At 59.6% G+C, this 14,035-nt stretch overlaps 2 protein-coding genes across 2 annotated transcripts in view; both read left to right on the forward strand.

Moving 5' to 3' along the window:
* The window catches only part of CRHR1 (corticotropin releasing hormone receptor 1), a 30,377-nt gene extending 24,800 nt beyond the window's left edge, over positions 1-5,577 (forward strand). The window contains exons 5-13 of the mRNA XM_004597292.4: positions 1,046-1,152; positions 1,783-1,903; positions 1,985-2,138; positions 2,272-2,332; positions 4,157-4,229; positions 4,474-4,559; positions 4,643-4,778; positions 4,880-4,921; positions 5,224-5,577. Of these exons, the coding sequence (XP_004597349.1) occupies positions 1,046-1,152; positions 1,783-1,903; positions 1,985-2,138; positions 2,272-2,332; positions 4,157-4,229; positions 4,474-4,559; positions 4,643-4,778; positions 4,880-4,921; positions 5,224-5,364 (921 nt within the window). The 3' untranslated portion in view covers positions 5,365-5,577. The remainder of the gene's footprint in view (positions 1-1,045; positions 1,153-1,782; positions 1,904-1,984; positions 2,139-2,271; positions 2,333-4,156; positions 4,230-4,473; positions 4,560-4,642; positions 4,779-4,879; positions 4,922-5,223) is intronic.
* A 5,850-nt stretch (positions 5,578-11,427) lies between these two features.
* Positions 11,428-13,627, forward strand: SPPL2C (signal peptide peptidase like 2C). Its single transcript, XM_004597295.3, has one exon. It carries the CDS (start codon positions 11,513-11,515, stop codon positions 13,580-13,582), a length of 2,070 nt encoding a protein of 689 aa, XP_004597352.2. The 5' UTR covers positions 11,428-11,512; the 3' UTR covers positions 13,583-13,627.
* The last annotated feature ends 408 nt before the right edge of the window (positions 13,628-14,035 follow it).

The raw sequence follows: 14,035 nt of genomic DNA on the forward strand, positions 1-14,035 counted from the left end.
CGGGGCTGTTGTAACCAAAATCCTGCATGCTGAGTGACTTGGGACAATCAGAGATGTGCTGCTTCAGAGCTCTGGGTTAGGAGGTGCCAGGTCAAGGGACTGGCATGTGGCAAGGGCCTCCTAGCTGCAGCATCTCACACAGGGCACAAGGAGAGAGAAGAGAGCAGGAGCAGCTGAACACACCTTCCCATGGGCATCCACTCCCCTGATACCAGCATGGGTCCAGCGAGCAGTCCTAGCGGCCCCACCTGTCCATGCCTCCATGTTAGGGATAAGCTTTCCAACTCATGGACTGGATGACACTGTCAAGCCCTGGCCATGCCCCGCTCTGGGGGTGCCACCCCTGGCAGTCTGTTTGGGCTTTCAGCCTGTCAGGCAAGTAGGAGACAGATCTGGAACCAGCCCAGGTCTGGCAACTCAGGGAATCACACAGGAATGGACCCTGTACACTCTACTGCTTTGCCCTGGTTCTGGAATGAGTTTGGGCCTCGGTTTCCCCTTGTGGAATATAGGAAGGGATGGGTCCCACCCCCCAGGAGCAGCTCAAATGTCTGTGGGTCTGTGGAGGGCAGGTGCTCTGGGATGCCTCTATAGGAGGCACCCTCTTTGTGATATCCACTCTGATGTCCCTGTCCTGACCCTGAGCCCGTGAAGTCGATGGGCACCCCTTCTCACCACCCACTGCCTTTACACCTTCCAGCTTCTAGAAAGGGGGTGGTGGCTTTGCTTTTGGGGGACAGGTGTCTGCAGAGAGCTGGGGGTGGGATCTGTTGTCAGCCTTGGGGTCCCCTGTCCTGGACGGTGGGGGCTGTGGCAGGAGGATCTTGGGTAACTGGATACAGAGTGTGTGGAGGATGGAAGTCCCAGAGCCGCAGCCCCTTTCCCATCCACTTACCAGCCCAGAGGGTGGACAAGATCCAGGGTCCAGGAATAACTGGGGCAGTGCTGCCCCAGGCCCCTCGTCCCTATGGGCTGCTCTGTCCCGGCCGCCCCCCCACCTCCGGTGCTGCATGGCGCCTCACTGCGCCCCTCTCTCCTGCCTCAGAAGAAGAGCAAGGTGCACTATCATGTGGCCGTCATCATCAACTACCTGGGCCACTGTGTCTCCCTGGCGGCCCTCCTGGTGGCCTTCGTCCTTTTTCTGCGGCTCAGGTGAGGAGGCCCTGGCTCATCCTCCTGCTGGCTGGGGTCTCTGAGCAGAGTGGGCAAGTAGGAGGTGGGGTGGCTACAGGCTGCTGGAAAGGGGCCCTGTCCCAGGACAGGACGGTACCTGCCCCCACTGCCATGGCTGCTGCGGGGGAGGGGAGATTTCAGGAGGGACAAGCCCTAGGCTCACCTGTGTCACCCATACCTAGGCCAGGTGGGTAAGGGGAACTAAGCAGGTGGCACTCTGGAGGCTGGGCCCTCTTCAGCTTGAATGTGCCCAAGTCTCAGCCCTGCTGCCAAGGGTGTGGGTGACAGAGCCAGCCAGGAATGGGTGCAGCTGGGCGCAGGCCTGGGGAATCTGGGTGGTCGGGGGAAGGACTTCCTGATGGAGACCTGTGATTGTCACTCCTGGAGTGGCATAGAGCAGACACTGCTGGGACAGGCAACCCCTGTCCTGGGACATGTCATGCTCCGCCTCCTGGAGCTTATGTCTGATCTGCGTGGCCAGAGGGAGCCTAGAGGTCACTTCCTTGTGGAATTAGGCCGGTCAACCCCCCTGCCCAGAGCCTCACGCTCCCCAGCAGGCCCTGGACTGGTGGCCAGGCCCTCAACCTCCCTCCCCTGATGCTGACCCAGGAGTATCCGGTGCCTGAGGAACATCATTCATTGGAACCTCATCTCGGCCTTCATCCTGCGCAACGCCACGTGGTTTGTGGTCCAGCTCACCATGAGCCCCGAGGCTCACCAGAGCAACGTGGTAAGTGCTGGAGTGGGGGTGAGGAGTAGCAGCCCAGGGCACTGCCTGCCCATCCCCTCCTCACCCCCTTGTCTGGGGCAGGGCTGGTGTAGGCTGGTGACAGCTGCCTACAACTACTTCCACGTGACCAACTTCTTCTGGATGTTCGGTGAGGGCTGCTATCTGCACACGGCCATCGTGCTCACCTACTCCACTGACCGCCTGCGCAAGTGGATGTTTGTCTGCATTGGCTGGGGTAAGCCTCCCCAGGGGGCTGTGCCCTCTCTCCAGGGACAGTGGGCACATCTGGCTTCCCGCCCTCCTCCCTTCCCTCCCCCTGCCTCCCCCGGCCACGGAGGCTCCGTGATGACCCGGCCTGTCTCTCCCAGGTGTGCCTTTCCCCATCATCGTGGCCTGGGCCATCGGGAAGCTGTACTATGACAATGAGAAGTAAGTTGCCGCTGACCCTTTGCTGAGCCCTGGGCTCCACCCGACTCCCAAGGGCGGGGGTGGGGGTAGGGTGGTACTGCGCTGGCTTTCCCACCAGGACCCCAACTTCTGCAGCTACCAAGGCAGAGAGTGGGCACTGGACTCATTCTTAGGGTCCCAGGGCACTGCCAAGGCAGGGTCAGGTTGTAACATAGCCAAGTAACTGCCACGCACCTTGGTTTCCATATCTGTAAAGTGGGCCTTCTAACCATAGAACCTACCCGGAAGGGTTGTTGTGGGTGACATTAGTGAATATATGCAAAGCATTTAGAACAGTGCTCAGATGTGGCTGTGCAAATGGTTCCTGTTGCTATGAAGACCTTCTTTCCTGGAGTCCGGGTATTTGACAGAAAGGGACCCAGATGGCTCCAGAGGCCTCTCCCAGCTCAGCAGCCCTGCAGTTCTGCACAAGGGAGACTCTGGGGTCCCCCTTGCCCCTGCAGCTGGACTCCAGACGCTCTGGCAGATTGATAGAAGATCCACTGGTGGGCAGTGGTGAAGGCAGCCCATACCAGAGTGCCTGCTTCCCATGGATGCACTCCCTGGGTTGGGGGGTGAGGGGCAGTAGGTGATGTGTTAAGTGGTTGGGTCCCTGTCATTCACATGGGAGACCAGGATTGAGTTCCAGGTGCCTGGCTCCAGCTGTGTGGGTATTTGGGGAGTGAACCACTGGGCAGATCTCTGTCTATGCCTGGGCTCCACCCCCAGGGAGTTAGAGGCAATTGATTGTGGGGGTGGGGATGGGGCAATGAGGTTTTTGGGAAACTGATTCTGGTACCCAGCCAAGACTGAGAACCACAGGGATAGGCAGCCAAGGCCGGCGAGCCGGCCCGGCAGGTGCCAGGATCTTTGCCAAAGAAGCTGCCCCACTGTCCGTGTGGCCTCCATCAGAGGCCCCTCCTCTGCTTCCCGCAGGGATGCAGAGAGAACACAGCACCGCCTCACGGGGGGGGGGGGGGGCAGGGGGGGCTCCACAAACGGACTAGAGTTGCCTGTGAGATTTGTGAGCCTGACACCTGTGGGGCAGTCTCAGCTCTCCCTATGCCTGCACAGCTTGTAGGGCGGGGACTCAGCTGGGGTCCTAGGCACAAACTGGAGGAAACAGCCTGGGGCCGCGGCACCAGTGCCTGCAGGTGTGGGTGTGTCTGCACTGTGGTCTGAGCAGCTCTGAAGCCCCACCTAGTGGCGAGATGCAGACACTGCATCAGGAGGGATCTGCAGCGCATCTGCTCAGAGCAGACCCCAGCCTATTGGCAACTGCGTGTGGCCCACCTGAGGTTTTTTGGAAACTTGAGTTTTGTGGTCAACTTGGAAGAAGCCAAGAGCTCGCATGAAAAATAGTCTGCATTTCTGGCTTGCAAAAATATTCTCGGTTCCCCAAGTGTGGATGCAACAGGGATCCAGGACTTCTGTGGACCCGATCCCTGTCCCTCCCTAGGCCTCCCTGGACAGTGCAAAGCAGGTGGTGCGTATTGTTCAAAGGCAGAGAGGGCTGATCCGTGGGCATCCCCTCCCCAGCAGCCCCTCTGCTCGGGAGGTGTGCTCAGCCACAGCCCTGGCTGTCCAGTGGAGCTAAACAAGCTGGGGTGGTTAGGCCTCGCTTCCCTGCCATGGTGATGTTGCCCATTCTAATGGACGGGATCATGGAGGCTCTGCAGGGGCTCGGGTGGCTTGACCTGCTGCTGGGATTAGAATGGGAGCACACGCATCCAAGCTTTTGGCTCCAGTCCTGCTACCCAAGTGGACTTAGGCAGCCACCGCCCCCATCCTTCTGCGACCTTCCAGGTGCTGGTTTGGCAAAAGGCCTGGGGTGTACACCGACTATATCTATCAAGGCCCCATGATCTTGGTCCTGCTGGTAAGTGCCTGGGGCTGGGGAGGGAGGGCAGGAGACAGAGCAGAGCAGGGCAGGGACATCACTGCTGCCCATGGGCAGGGGGGGACCCTCTGTGCCTGCAGTTGGAGGAATGTACCAGGAGGGGGTGCAAGGGCAAGCTCGCAGGGCGCCCAGGGCAGAGGGAGCAGGCTGAGAGAGCCTAGCCTACCACACCCCGCTACACTTGCTGCACACAGCCCAGACCCACCATGCACTGCCATTGCAGATCAACTTCATCTTCCTCTTCAACATCGTTCGCATCCTCATGACCAAGCTCCGGGCATCCACTACATCTGAGACCATTCAGTACAGGTGACTGGCTCCCCAAGGTCCCCTGGCCCCCTCTCCTGCTGCCGACTGTGCTGTGACTGGTCCCCCTCTGCTGCCCACTGCAGGAAGGCTGTGAAGGCCACGCTGGTGCTGCTCCCGCTGCTGGGCATCACCTACATGCTGTTCTTTGTACACCCCGGTGAGGATGAGGTGTCCCGTGTCGTCTTCATCTATTTCAATTCCTTCCTGGAGTCCTTCCAGGTACCCAGCACCCCCTAACTCAGGGTGGCCCCTGCAGCTGCTGGGGAAGGGGAAGGGCTTCCAGGAGCCTCTGACCAGCCTTGTCATCTCCCCCTCCCCAGGGCTTCTTCGTGTCTGTGTTCTATTGTTTCCTCAACAGCGAGGTAAGGCCCAGGGCTGGGGCTGCACTCCAGGTGCCTGCCACCTGCCCACTCCACTCCTGCAGTTGCTCTCAGAGGTGTGGTGACCGGGTGGGGTGGGGAGGGTGGAAAGCTAGGGCTTCAGTCTCATTCAGGAGCAGGGGACACATGCGGGTTGAGGTCATTGGGTTAGAGAGAGGCCCCTTCCTCAGGACCACAACAGATATGCAAATCAGCAATTGTACCCCCTCTGTGGGCCCCCAGGGGAGGGAGGAGGGGGTCCTGGGCTCCAGGCTCAGGTGTCATGTCCTTTTCCACACCCACAGGTCCGCTCTGCCATCCGGAAGAGGTGGCACCGGTGGCAGGACAAGCACTCGATCCGTGCCCGCGTGGCCCGCGCCATGTCCATCCCCACCTCCCCGACCCGCATCAGCTTCCACAGCATCAAGCAGTCCACGGCGGTATGAGCCACAAGGCCACAGAACGACCCTCACCCCCACCACGTCTGCGGCTGGGAAGACGGTGGTCCGGCCTGCCACCAGCAAGTCCCTACACCCCTGCCCCCAGAGTCGTGGCCCTGGAAGCCTGGAAGGGCCCAGGCCCACCTTTCTCTCAGCCAGCAGCTCTAGGTTCAGGAGTGGAAAATGACCTGGAAGACTGGGCTGAGCCCCAATCCTCCCTGGGGGGTGGAGGCTGGAATGCTGCAGCCATGCTAGGACCCTGTGAAGCTCCTCCTCCCATGGCACAGATTTGCTCCTGCCTGCTGGAGCCCTGGGTCCTCAGCAGCTGAGTGGCAGGGCATCATGGGAAACTCTGCCACTCAGGGCATCATGGGAAACTCTCGGGACAGCATCCAGTGACCATGATGACGCCAGCTGTGGATCTTAGGGATCCTTCTGGACACCACTGAGTGCCAAAGCCATGAGGACCGGAGCTCTTGGAGACATCATTAGGAATGGAATATGTGGTCAGACCCCATGGCCAGAGGTCACTGCCAGGCCACTCGATCATCACCAACACCATCACTGACATCTGCCTTTCTCCAGAAATGCCCTGCCCTGCTGCCTGGGCCCCTCGGGTCCTTACTGCCCTGTAGGCCATGGTACTCTAGGTCCCTGTCACCTCCTGGCCTTGCTGGCTCCCCTTGGGTGAGAAGTTGGGGGGTGCAGAATGATCTGTGAACTGAACAAGGGATGGTTCAGTGTCCCTACCTGCCCATAGCCCTGGAGCAGGTGGGTGACTCTTTCACAACATGTGGAATGGCCCAGCCTCTGCCTATCCCTTGTGCGTCCAGGGTTGGGCAGCCCGAGCAGGTCTCTGGGCAGGGGGGAGGGGCTTTAAGGGATAAAGATGTTGGCTCCAAGGGGACAACTGTTGTAAATAATAATATTTATCTTCACAAGTATTATCTGTTGGGGCCTGTATTTCCCCAGGGCTGTTGGGAGGGTCCTTGCCTGCAGGCTCTCTGGACACTATACCACTCCCACCTGAGAGAGCAGGCATGTGGTGGGCATTCTGCCAGGGCCCTGTGAGAAGGGACAGTTCTTGGTAAGGAGGTGGCCCTGACTCAACTGGGCATGGGAGGCCACCATGGGTGCAAGGGCAGCTGGAGTCAAGGAGGCAGTGGCAGCAGCCAGGGGTAGGGTCCACACGCCAGGGCAGGAGCAGAGCTGAGAATACAAAGTCAAGGTCGGATGCTGTTGAGTCATTAACTTCCTGAGGGGTCTTGGAGGGAGTTTGGGGGAAGGAGAGAAGCCACTCTTCAGGGATCAGAAGTGACCCCCAAAGGTCAAGGACCCCCAGGAGGCATCCTACCTGCCTCTGCCTTCATCTGATGAGGCTCCCCTTGGACTGGGTCAGCAGGACTGTGAGGGGCTGCACTGACCAGGGGCTGTGAGGGGCTGGGCTGGGCAGCGCCCCGCTTTGCTGCTTGTGCTCCAAGTGAGGGGAGGGACCAGCAGTCACCATGCTGAGGCAAGGCTGGAAGTGGTAGCAAGCTGAGGGATGCGATGGGGGGTTGAGGGGTGTGGTGGGAGTTTAGGGGGCCCCTGGGAAGCAGAGGGGCTAAGGGAACCTGGGACCCCTCCCATGCAGAGCTTCTGAGGGCAGGGGACTGCACAACTGGAGGATGACCTGAGCCCCAGAGATCGCTGGACACCTCAACCAGAATTCTTCTCCACCTGGGCAGGTGATGCCTGAAAATGCCCCAACCTGGACCTGCGTCCCCCCAGACCCTACCCCAGGGTGCAGAACAAAGGACAACGATTCTATTGCTGAGTGGAACAGCACAGCCGCTGTCCCAGGCACATTAGTTTTCCTTTGAGGACTCATTAGTGACAGGGAGGGAGTCAAATCTATAGATCTATGGGAATAGAAGGGGGCAGTTTCGGAGCCCAACACCCACACCTTCACTGTGAATGCTTGTCCCTAATTGCAACCCCAAGTCCTTCCTAATGCGCTTGGTCTGACGTCAGCAGACCCATGCCCACTGCGCAGCTGAGCCTGCACCCCTGTAGCTCCAGATCCAGTGCCTCCCTCCCCACCCACTGCCCAAAGGCTCCTGGGCTCAGCTTAGCAGAGGCCAGGGCCAGCTGTGGGGACAGGAGGGCGGTGAGGGTGCCCAGGTTTCTGGGTGACCTCAGGCCTGTGCCCAAGATGAAGGCACCGGCCAAAGTCTGCTGCTGAGCCCCACTAGGCAGAAGCGATGGGAGCTCTGAGTCCAACACCTGCTCCCTCACATCCCCCACCCCTTTTCCCTAGGAGTGATACCTGAAAACAGCCCAGCATGGGCCTCCCCACACCCCCTCAGCAGGGGCAGGGCTGGATGAGAGCTCTGGTGACCTCCCAGCCTCTATGGCATCTCCCCCAAGCCTTAACATTGCAGGCGTTCTGGGCAATGCTGCCCTCTGCAGCCCACCACTTCCCATGTCCCCTCTCTGCAGAGTAAATGCCCTTAGAGAGCTGCAGGGGTCTCGCCCTCATGTGACCCGCCCCTCGTGACTTGACCCACCACCAGCATCCTCAGCCTATGCCTGCCCACCTTGGAACATCGCTCCTCCCTCCCCCAACCTATGCCTACAGGCCCTGCTGGCAGTTCTGGCTGGAGAGTGGCCTGGGCCAAGCCTGTTCTTCCAAGTTCTCTGAGTTGGTGACACGGATGACGTCATGGGAGATGATCCAGTCCCCTCATCCAGGCCACCCTCCGGAGACCCCTGTGCCCAACCTCTCATTGGGCGGAAGCAGGGGTAAGAGGCCTCTTAGGGACCTCATATGAGAAGTGCAGTGGGTGTCCAACTGGGCCGGGTGGGCACATAGGGGGCAGCCTAGGGCTCCTGCTTCTTGGAGCATCCTTTCCAGGGTACGGGAGAAGTAGCAGGTGGCAATAGTGCCACTGGAGGGACTGGAAGTGGTCCCCCTTTTATTTTTGTGCTGTGATGAGATACACATGACACACTTGTTATTCTGACTACATTTAAGCATACAGTTCCACAGCATTAAATGTGTTCACACATGTAAGTGCATACGTTTTTTTTCTGTGTCCATGAGAGCCACCGGCAGCAATGTGATGCAGCCATCAGCTCTCTGTGTGAGGGGCCAGTGTAGTGTGGCAGGCAGTGGGTTAAGCCCCGCTTGGGATGCCAGCGTCCCTTGTCACTGCACCAGGCTGAGGCCTGTCGGCTCTGCAGATTCGGCTCCCTGCTAGGACTCCGGGGAAAGCAGTGGAAGGTGGCCTAAGTGCTTGGGCCCCTGCACACACCTGAGAGACTCAGAAGGAATTCCTGCCCCCTGGCTGCACCCTGACCCAGATCTGGCTGTTGGTGCCATTTGGAGAGTGAGTCAGAGACAGAAGATCCCTGTTGCTCTCACTCTCTTCACCTTTCAATTAAAAAAAATTTTTTTTAAGTTTCTGTTCATGCCTGGACTTCAGTTCTCTGGGACTCAGGGAGGAGTGGTGTGGTAGTAAGAACTGTTTGCTTACAGAGAAGCTGGTGAGCCAGCGCCCTCACCCCCACAGCTGCCCAGAACAGGGGGTGTGGTTTCCACTCACCCTCCCCATCACAGGAGGTCATCGCAGTCATGCCAGCAGGGGTATGGGATGGCCTCTAGAAGATTCCAGACTGCACAGCAGTGGTGCTGGCTGGTTTGGGGGATTGGATCAGTGCAGATGTGGCTGCGTTCTGTGCCGGGGAGTCTCCTCCCTCAGTCACCCCTTGACTTGGCCCTGGGAACCCTAGAGGGGGTGGGGCTTGCAGCCTCCTTCCTGGACACAGTCCTGGTACAAGACCCCTCCCCCTCGCTTCCCACTGCTGCTGTGGCACCTGTCAGTCACTCGCTTTCCTGACAGTTCCCTTGTCCCTGTAATCACTGTTTATAATGTAATTAAATGCTATATTGGTGGGTGAATCAGAAGTGTACAAACAAGGAGAGCGGATACTCATGAAAGCTGAATGCTTCGAAGACACAATGTGAGTCACCAGAAATGAGCTGTCAATTTAGGTGTGGGTGAGACAGATGCCAACAGTGGGGGTGGGGAGACTGCCAGCTCCTGTGGGTGGCTGGGTTCTGCCCACCCACCTCTTTGCAAGTTCCCCTCTTTCTCCAGGTGCTACAGAAGTGGCTGAAGCTGGCATCTCATTTGTCCATCTGTCCGTATGGGGCAGCCCAGAGTTGCCAGGGGCAGAGGCCTAGCAGAAGCAGGGATGTCAGGAAAGACCAGAGGGCTGCCCGCTCGCTGGAGGCGCACACAGCCCATGTGTTCCAGGTTGAGCTAGGTGGACGTCCTATCCTTGGTACCTGTGAACAGCAACTTATGTCACACAGGGTCTGTGCACACGCAATCAAGTCAAGATAAACCCATTCATGTAGCTCCCATGGCTAATGCCATGGTACAGCAAGGAAAGCTGCCACCTGCAATGCTGGCATCTTATTGGATGTTGGTTTGAATCCCGGCTGCTCCACTTCCCAACCAGTTCCCTGTTAACGTGCCTGGGAAAGCAGCACAGGATGGCTCAAGTGCTTGGGCTCCTGCATCCACATGGGAGACCCAGATGAGGTTCCAGGCTCCTGGCTTCAGGCTGGCCCACCCCTGGCCATTGTGGAACAAGTGGATGGAATCACTGTCCCTCTTTCATGCTACCTTTAAAATACTAGAAAAGAAAGGAGGGGCCATGTCTTTCTGGAAGCAGTATCGAAGCTGGGCAGGAGCTGAGGCCCGAGTGTCAGGAGCTGTGCTGTCACGGGTCTCAGGGAGAGAGCTGAGGCCTAGGACCATTCTAGCAGGGGTCGGGAAGGAGAGATGGGGGCACGAATCCAAGCTTAGGCTCTGTAGCCATGTCCTGGAGACTGGGCCAGGGCCCGAGGGAAAGGACCCTGGCCTGAGACGATTGTCACAACGTAAGAAGGGAGCTGAGTTTGGCCAGGGAGGTGGCAGGGGATAGTCCCAGGTTGGCAATCATGACATGAGAACACTGAAACCCAAATCTCCCCCATCTGGTTGTAGGGTGCAGGTAGCTGCCTCACACACCACCCATCTAGCCAAGCCCCTTCTCCAGCTCCCTGTGGGAAGAGAGCCTGCAGAGCCTGGGAGAGGGGACAGGCAGAGTTAGAAGTGGCACCTGCAGAGCCTGAGCGGTGGGGGCTCCTGACTGCTGGCCCAGCTCTCCCTGTTCTCATGTTCTCTTAAGGAGATGTCCACCCAGCCAGCTGCAGGGGCAGGGCAGAGAGGGCAGCACAGATGCCAGCTCAGAATGTTCCACAGACATCAAGATCCAGCGGTCAGACTGCCACGAGTCCAGCCTGCCTGCATCTCTGCATCTCCCAGCTTCAGTTGCACTTGTCCACAACATGGGAGCCAAGACACACAGTCAGCCGCTTCCTCTTGCATGACAGCTTAGGCCAAGCATCCTGGACGCTGGGTGCATGTGAGCATCCAGGGACTGCTGCCCCTCACCCCACTCTTCTCTCATTCTCCCTCCCTGGTCCTCAGGATGGTGTCTCATAGCGTCATCATAGTCGCAGCTGGGTCCCCGGCCAGCCCTTGTCGTGACTTGGGAGGGAGGTTAGGGAGAGCAGACAAGGAGCCGGGCCCCTGAAAGTTGTTCCCACTGGCAAACCTGGCTTGCATGGCCATTCCACTGCCTGGCAGGGCAGGAGTGACGTGCACTGAGGAGCAGCCTGCGGCTCCAGCTCCCAGGAAGGGCCTCAGCAAGCACAAATGGCAGAGTAAGCACAATTCAAGTGCTTGAGCTCACTGAGCTCTGAGCGTGGGGACTCAGGCTGCTGTGGTCCAGGATCCTGAGAGCAGAGAACTGCCCTGCGCCAGCGTGTAAGTCAGGAGCCCAGAGGGTCCATGACGGGCATCATCCCGCCTGATGGCCCTGCCCCCTCGGAACAGGGCAGGGCCGTGCACAGAGCCAGTGAGCTCTCCAGCCAAGGCCAGGGTGGGGAACACAACCCTGACCCAGCTTTGTGACTTGGTAGGTGTGGCCCTGGTTTCCCGGAAGGTGGGGGATGGGACATCACTCTGTGACAAAGGGCCACACCCGAGCCTGGGAGAGCAGGTGACGTGTGGGCAGCAGCAGCACTGGGTACGACGCAGTGGGTATACTGAGGAGGATGGCGCGCCTGGCTCTTCTCCCCATGGGCTCACTCCTCCTCTTTCTTGTCCTCAGCACCGTGGCCCGAGGGGAGTACGGTGTGGTCCACGTGGTGTCAGAGAACTGGAGCAAGGACTACTGCGTCCTGTTCAGCTCTGATTACATCACTCTCCCCCGGGACCTGCTCCACGCCCCGCTCCTGCCCCTGTATGATGCCACCACTACCCCCTGGTGCCCAGGTGAGGACACCTTCCACCAGGTCCTGCCTGGCTCACCACGACCCCTGCACCGGACCACCGCCATGGTCTTGAGGGGTAACTGCAGCTTCTATGCCAAGGGTTGGTTGGCACAAGGCCAGGGTGCCCACGGGCTGCTCATCGTGAGCCACGTCAGCGACCAGCAGTGTGCTGACACCACCCCGGAAGCCACACACACCAGCCGGCCCCTGCCAGACCTCACCATTCCTGTGGCTGTGCTGCGCTACGCCGACATGCTTGACATCCTCCACCACGCCCACGGCCTCGGCGGGATCCACGTGGCCATGTATGCACCCCCAGAGCCCATCATCGACCTCAACATGGTGGTCATCTTCATCCTGGCCGTGGGCACCGTGGCCCTGGGTGGCTACTGGGCTGGCATGACTGAGGCCGACCGGCTCCTGCGACGCCGGGCCCGAGGGGGAGGGGGGTTTGGTGGACCCCATCAGCCACCAGCATCCGGGGTGCTGGCAGCAGCCCTGAGAGCCTGGGGGACCCAGCAGGAAGCGGACGAAGACGCACCCGTGGACTTCACACCGATCATGACAGGTGCGGTGGTGGTCATGTCCTGCTCCATCATGTTGCTGCTCTACTTCTTCTATGACCGCTTCGTCTATGTTATGATCGGGATCTTCGGCCTGGGTGCTGGCACGGGCCTCTACAGCTGCCTGGAGCCCCTGGCGCGTCGCCTGCCGCTACAGCAGGCCCGCTGGTCCCTGCCAGGCCACCGGGCTGGCGTGCAGCTGCCCCTACTGCTGCTGTTTGCAGTCTGCACCTCCATCACCCTGCTCTGGGTGGCCTACCGCAACGAGGACCGCTGGGCGTGGCTGCTGCAGGATTCGCTGGGCATGGCCTATTGCCTCTTGGTCCTGCAGCGCGTGCGGCTGCCCACACTCCGGAACTGCGCCTCCTTTCTGCTAGCCCTGCTGGCCTTTGATGTCTTCTTTGTGTTCATCACACCCCTCTTCACCAGGACTGGTGAGAGCATCATGGTGGAGGTGGCCTCGGGCCCCACGCACTCCTCCAGCCACGAGCGACTGCCCATGGTGCTCAAGGTGCCCCGACTGAGCTTCTCGGCCCTGACCTTGTGTGACCAGTCCTTCTCCATTCTCGGCTTCGGAGACATCGTTGTCCCTGGCTTCCTGGTCGCCTACTGTCATCGCTTCGACGTGCACATGCGTTCCGGCCAGCTCTACTTCATGGCCTGCATTGCCGCCTATGCTGTGGGACTGTTGGCCACCTTCCTGGCCATGGTCCTCATGGGCGTAGGCCAGCCCGCCCTGCTCTACTTGGTATCCAGTACTCTGCTCATCAGCCTGGCTGTAGCCACCTGCCGCCAGGAGTTCAGCCTCTTCTGGACCGGCCAGGGCAGAAGTGGGATGCCTGCCTGGCCTGTGGCAGAGCTGGGTGGCTCGGAACAGAAGCAAGAAGGCATCGCGGGCATTCACACCTCTGGCGAATGGGAAGGGGCCATTGACCAAGGGGCAGGGGACTTGGAGGATGAGATCTGGGAAGAGGCGTCCTGTGTTGTCCCCGTATTTGAGGACGAAGTCACCAGCACCAAGCGTCCCAGTGACACCTCCAAGGGTTGGAACGACGCCAACCTGGATCCCACCGAGCTGCCCCCTGCTGGCTCCCCCAGGGCCTCGGAGGGACTGATGCCACTGCTGCCCGTGGCCGTATTCATTCCTCTGATGCCACTGAGGCCACCACCCTCGGAGCTGGGCCACACCCAGGCCCAGGCCCATGATGCTGGACTGTCCTGGACTGGGCTGCACCAGAGGAAGGGCTTGCAGGTCAAAAACAGCATGTCATCTCAGGCACCCTTGTGAGCCTGGGCAGAAAGACAGCGGGGCATTAAAGAGATTCCATGTGCAGCGGAGCCTCTTGGGTTGTTATGATGGCGGGACAGCACTGACCGCAGCGCATCTGGGCAGGGATCCGCAGGTCTCAGTCACACAGAGGAGGCACCCACAGCACCAAGGGACCATGTGACTTGTAGGGGTTCCCTCCCTGCAGGTTCTCCTTGCCTGCCTGCACCCCACCCCCCAGGCCAGAGTTCCACCTCCTGAGGTAATCTTTGATTCGTTGACTTAGTGGTTTGATTTGAGAGTCATAGGAGGGCTCCCATGAGCTTGTTCTCCCACCAGAGGCCCATGATGGCCAGGGCTGGACCAGGCCAAAGCCAGCAGCCAGCAGCTCCATCCAAGGCCCCCAACTCAGTCACAGAGCCTGTCTCCTTGAGCCAGCATGCTTCCCCCTACAGGGCACTAGCGGGAAGCTGA

This window comes from Ochotona princeps, chromosome 17 (assembly GCF_030435755.1).
Source record: "Ochotona princeps isolate mOchPri1 chromosome 17, mOchPri1.hap1, whole genome shotgun sequence".
In the NCBI taxonomy this organism is placed as follows: Eukaryota; Metazoa; Chordata; class Mammalia; order Lagomorpha; family Ochotonidae; genus Ochotona; species Ochotona princeps.

Bases quoted from the DNA above. Each gene is read 5' to 3' on its own strand.
- SPPL2C (XM_004597295.3), top strand. From the start codon at position 11,513: ATGGCGCGCCTGGCTCTTCTCCCCATGGGCTCACTCCTCCTCTTTCTT.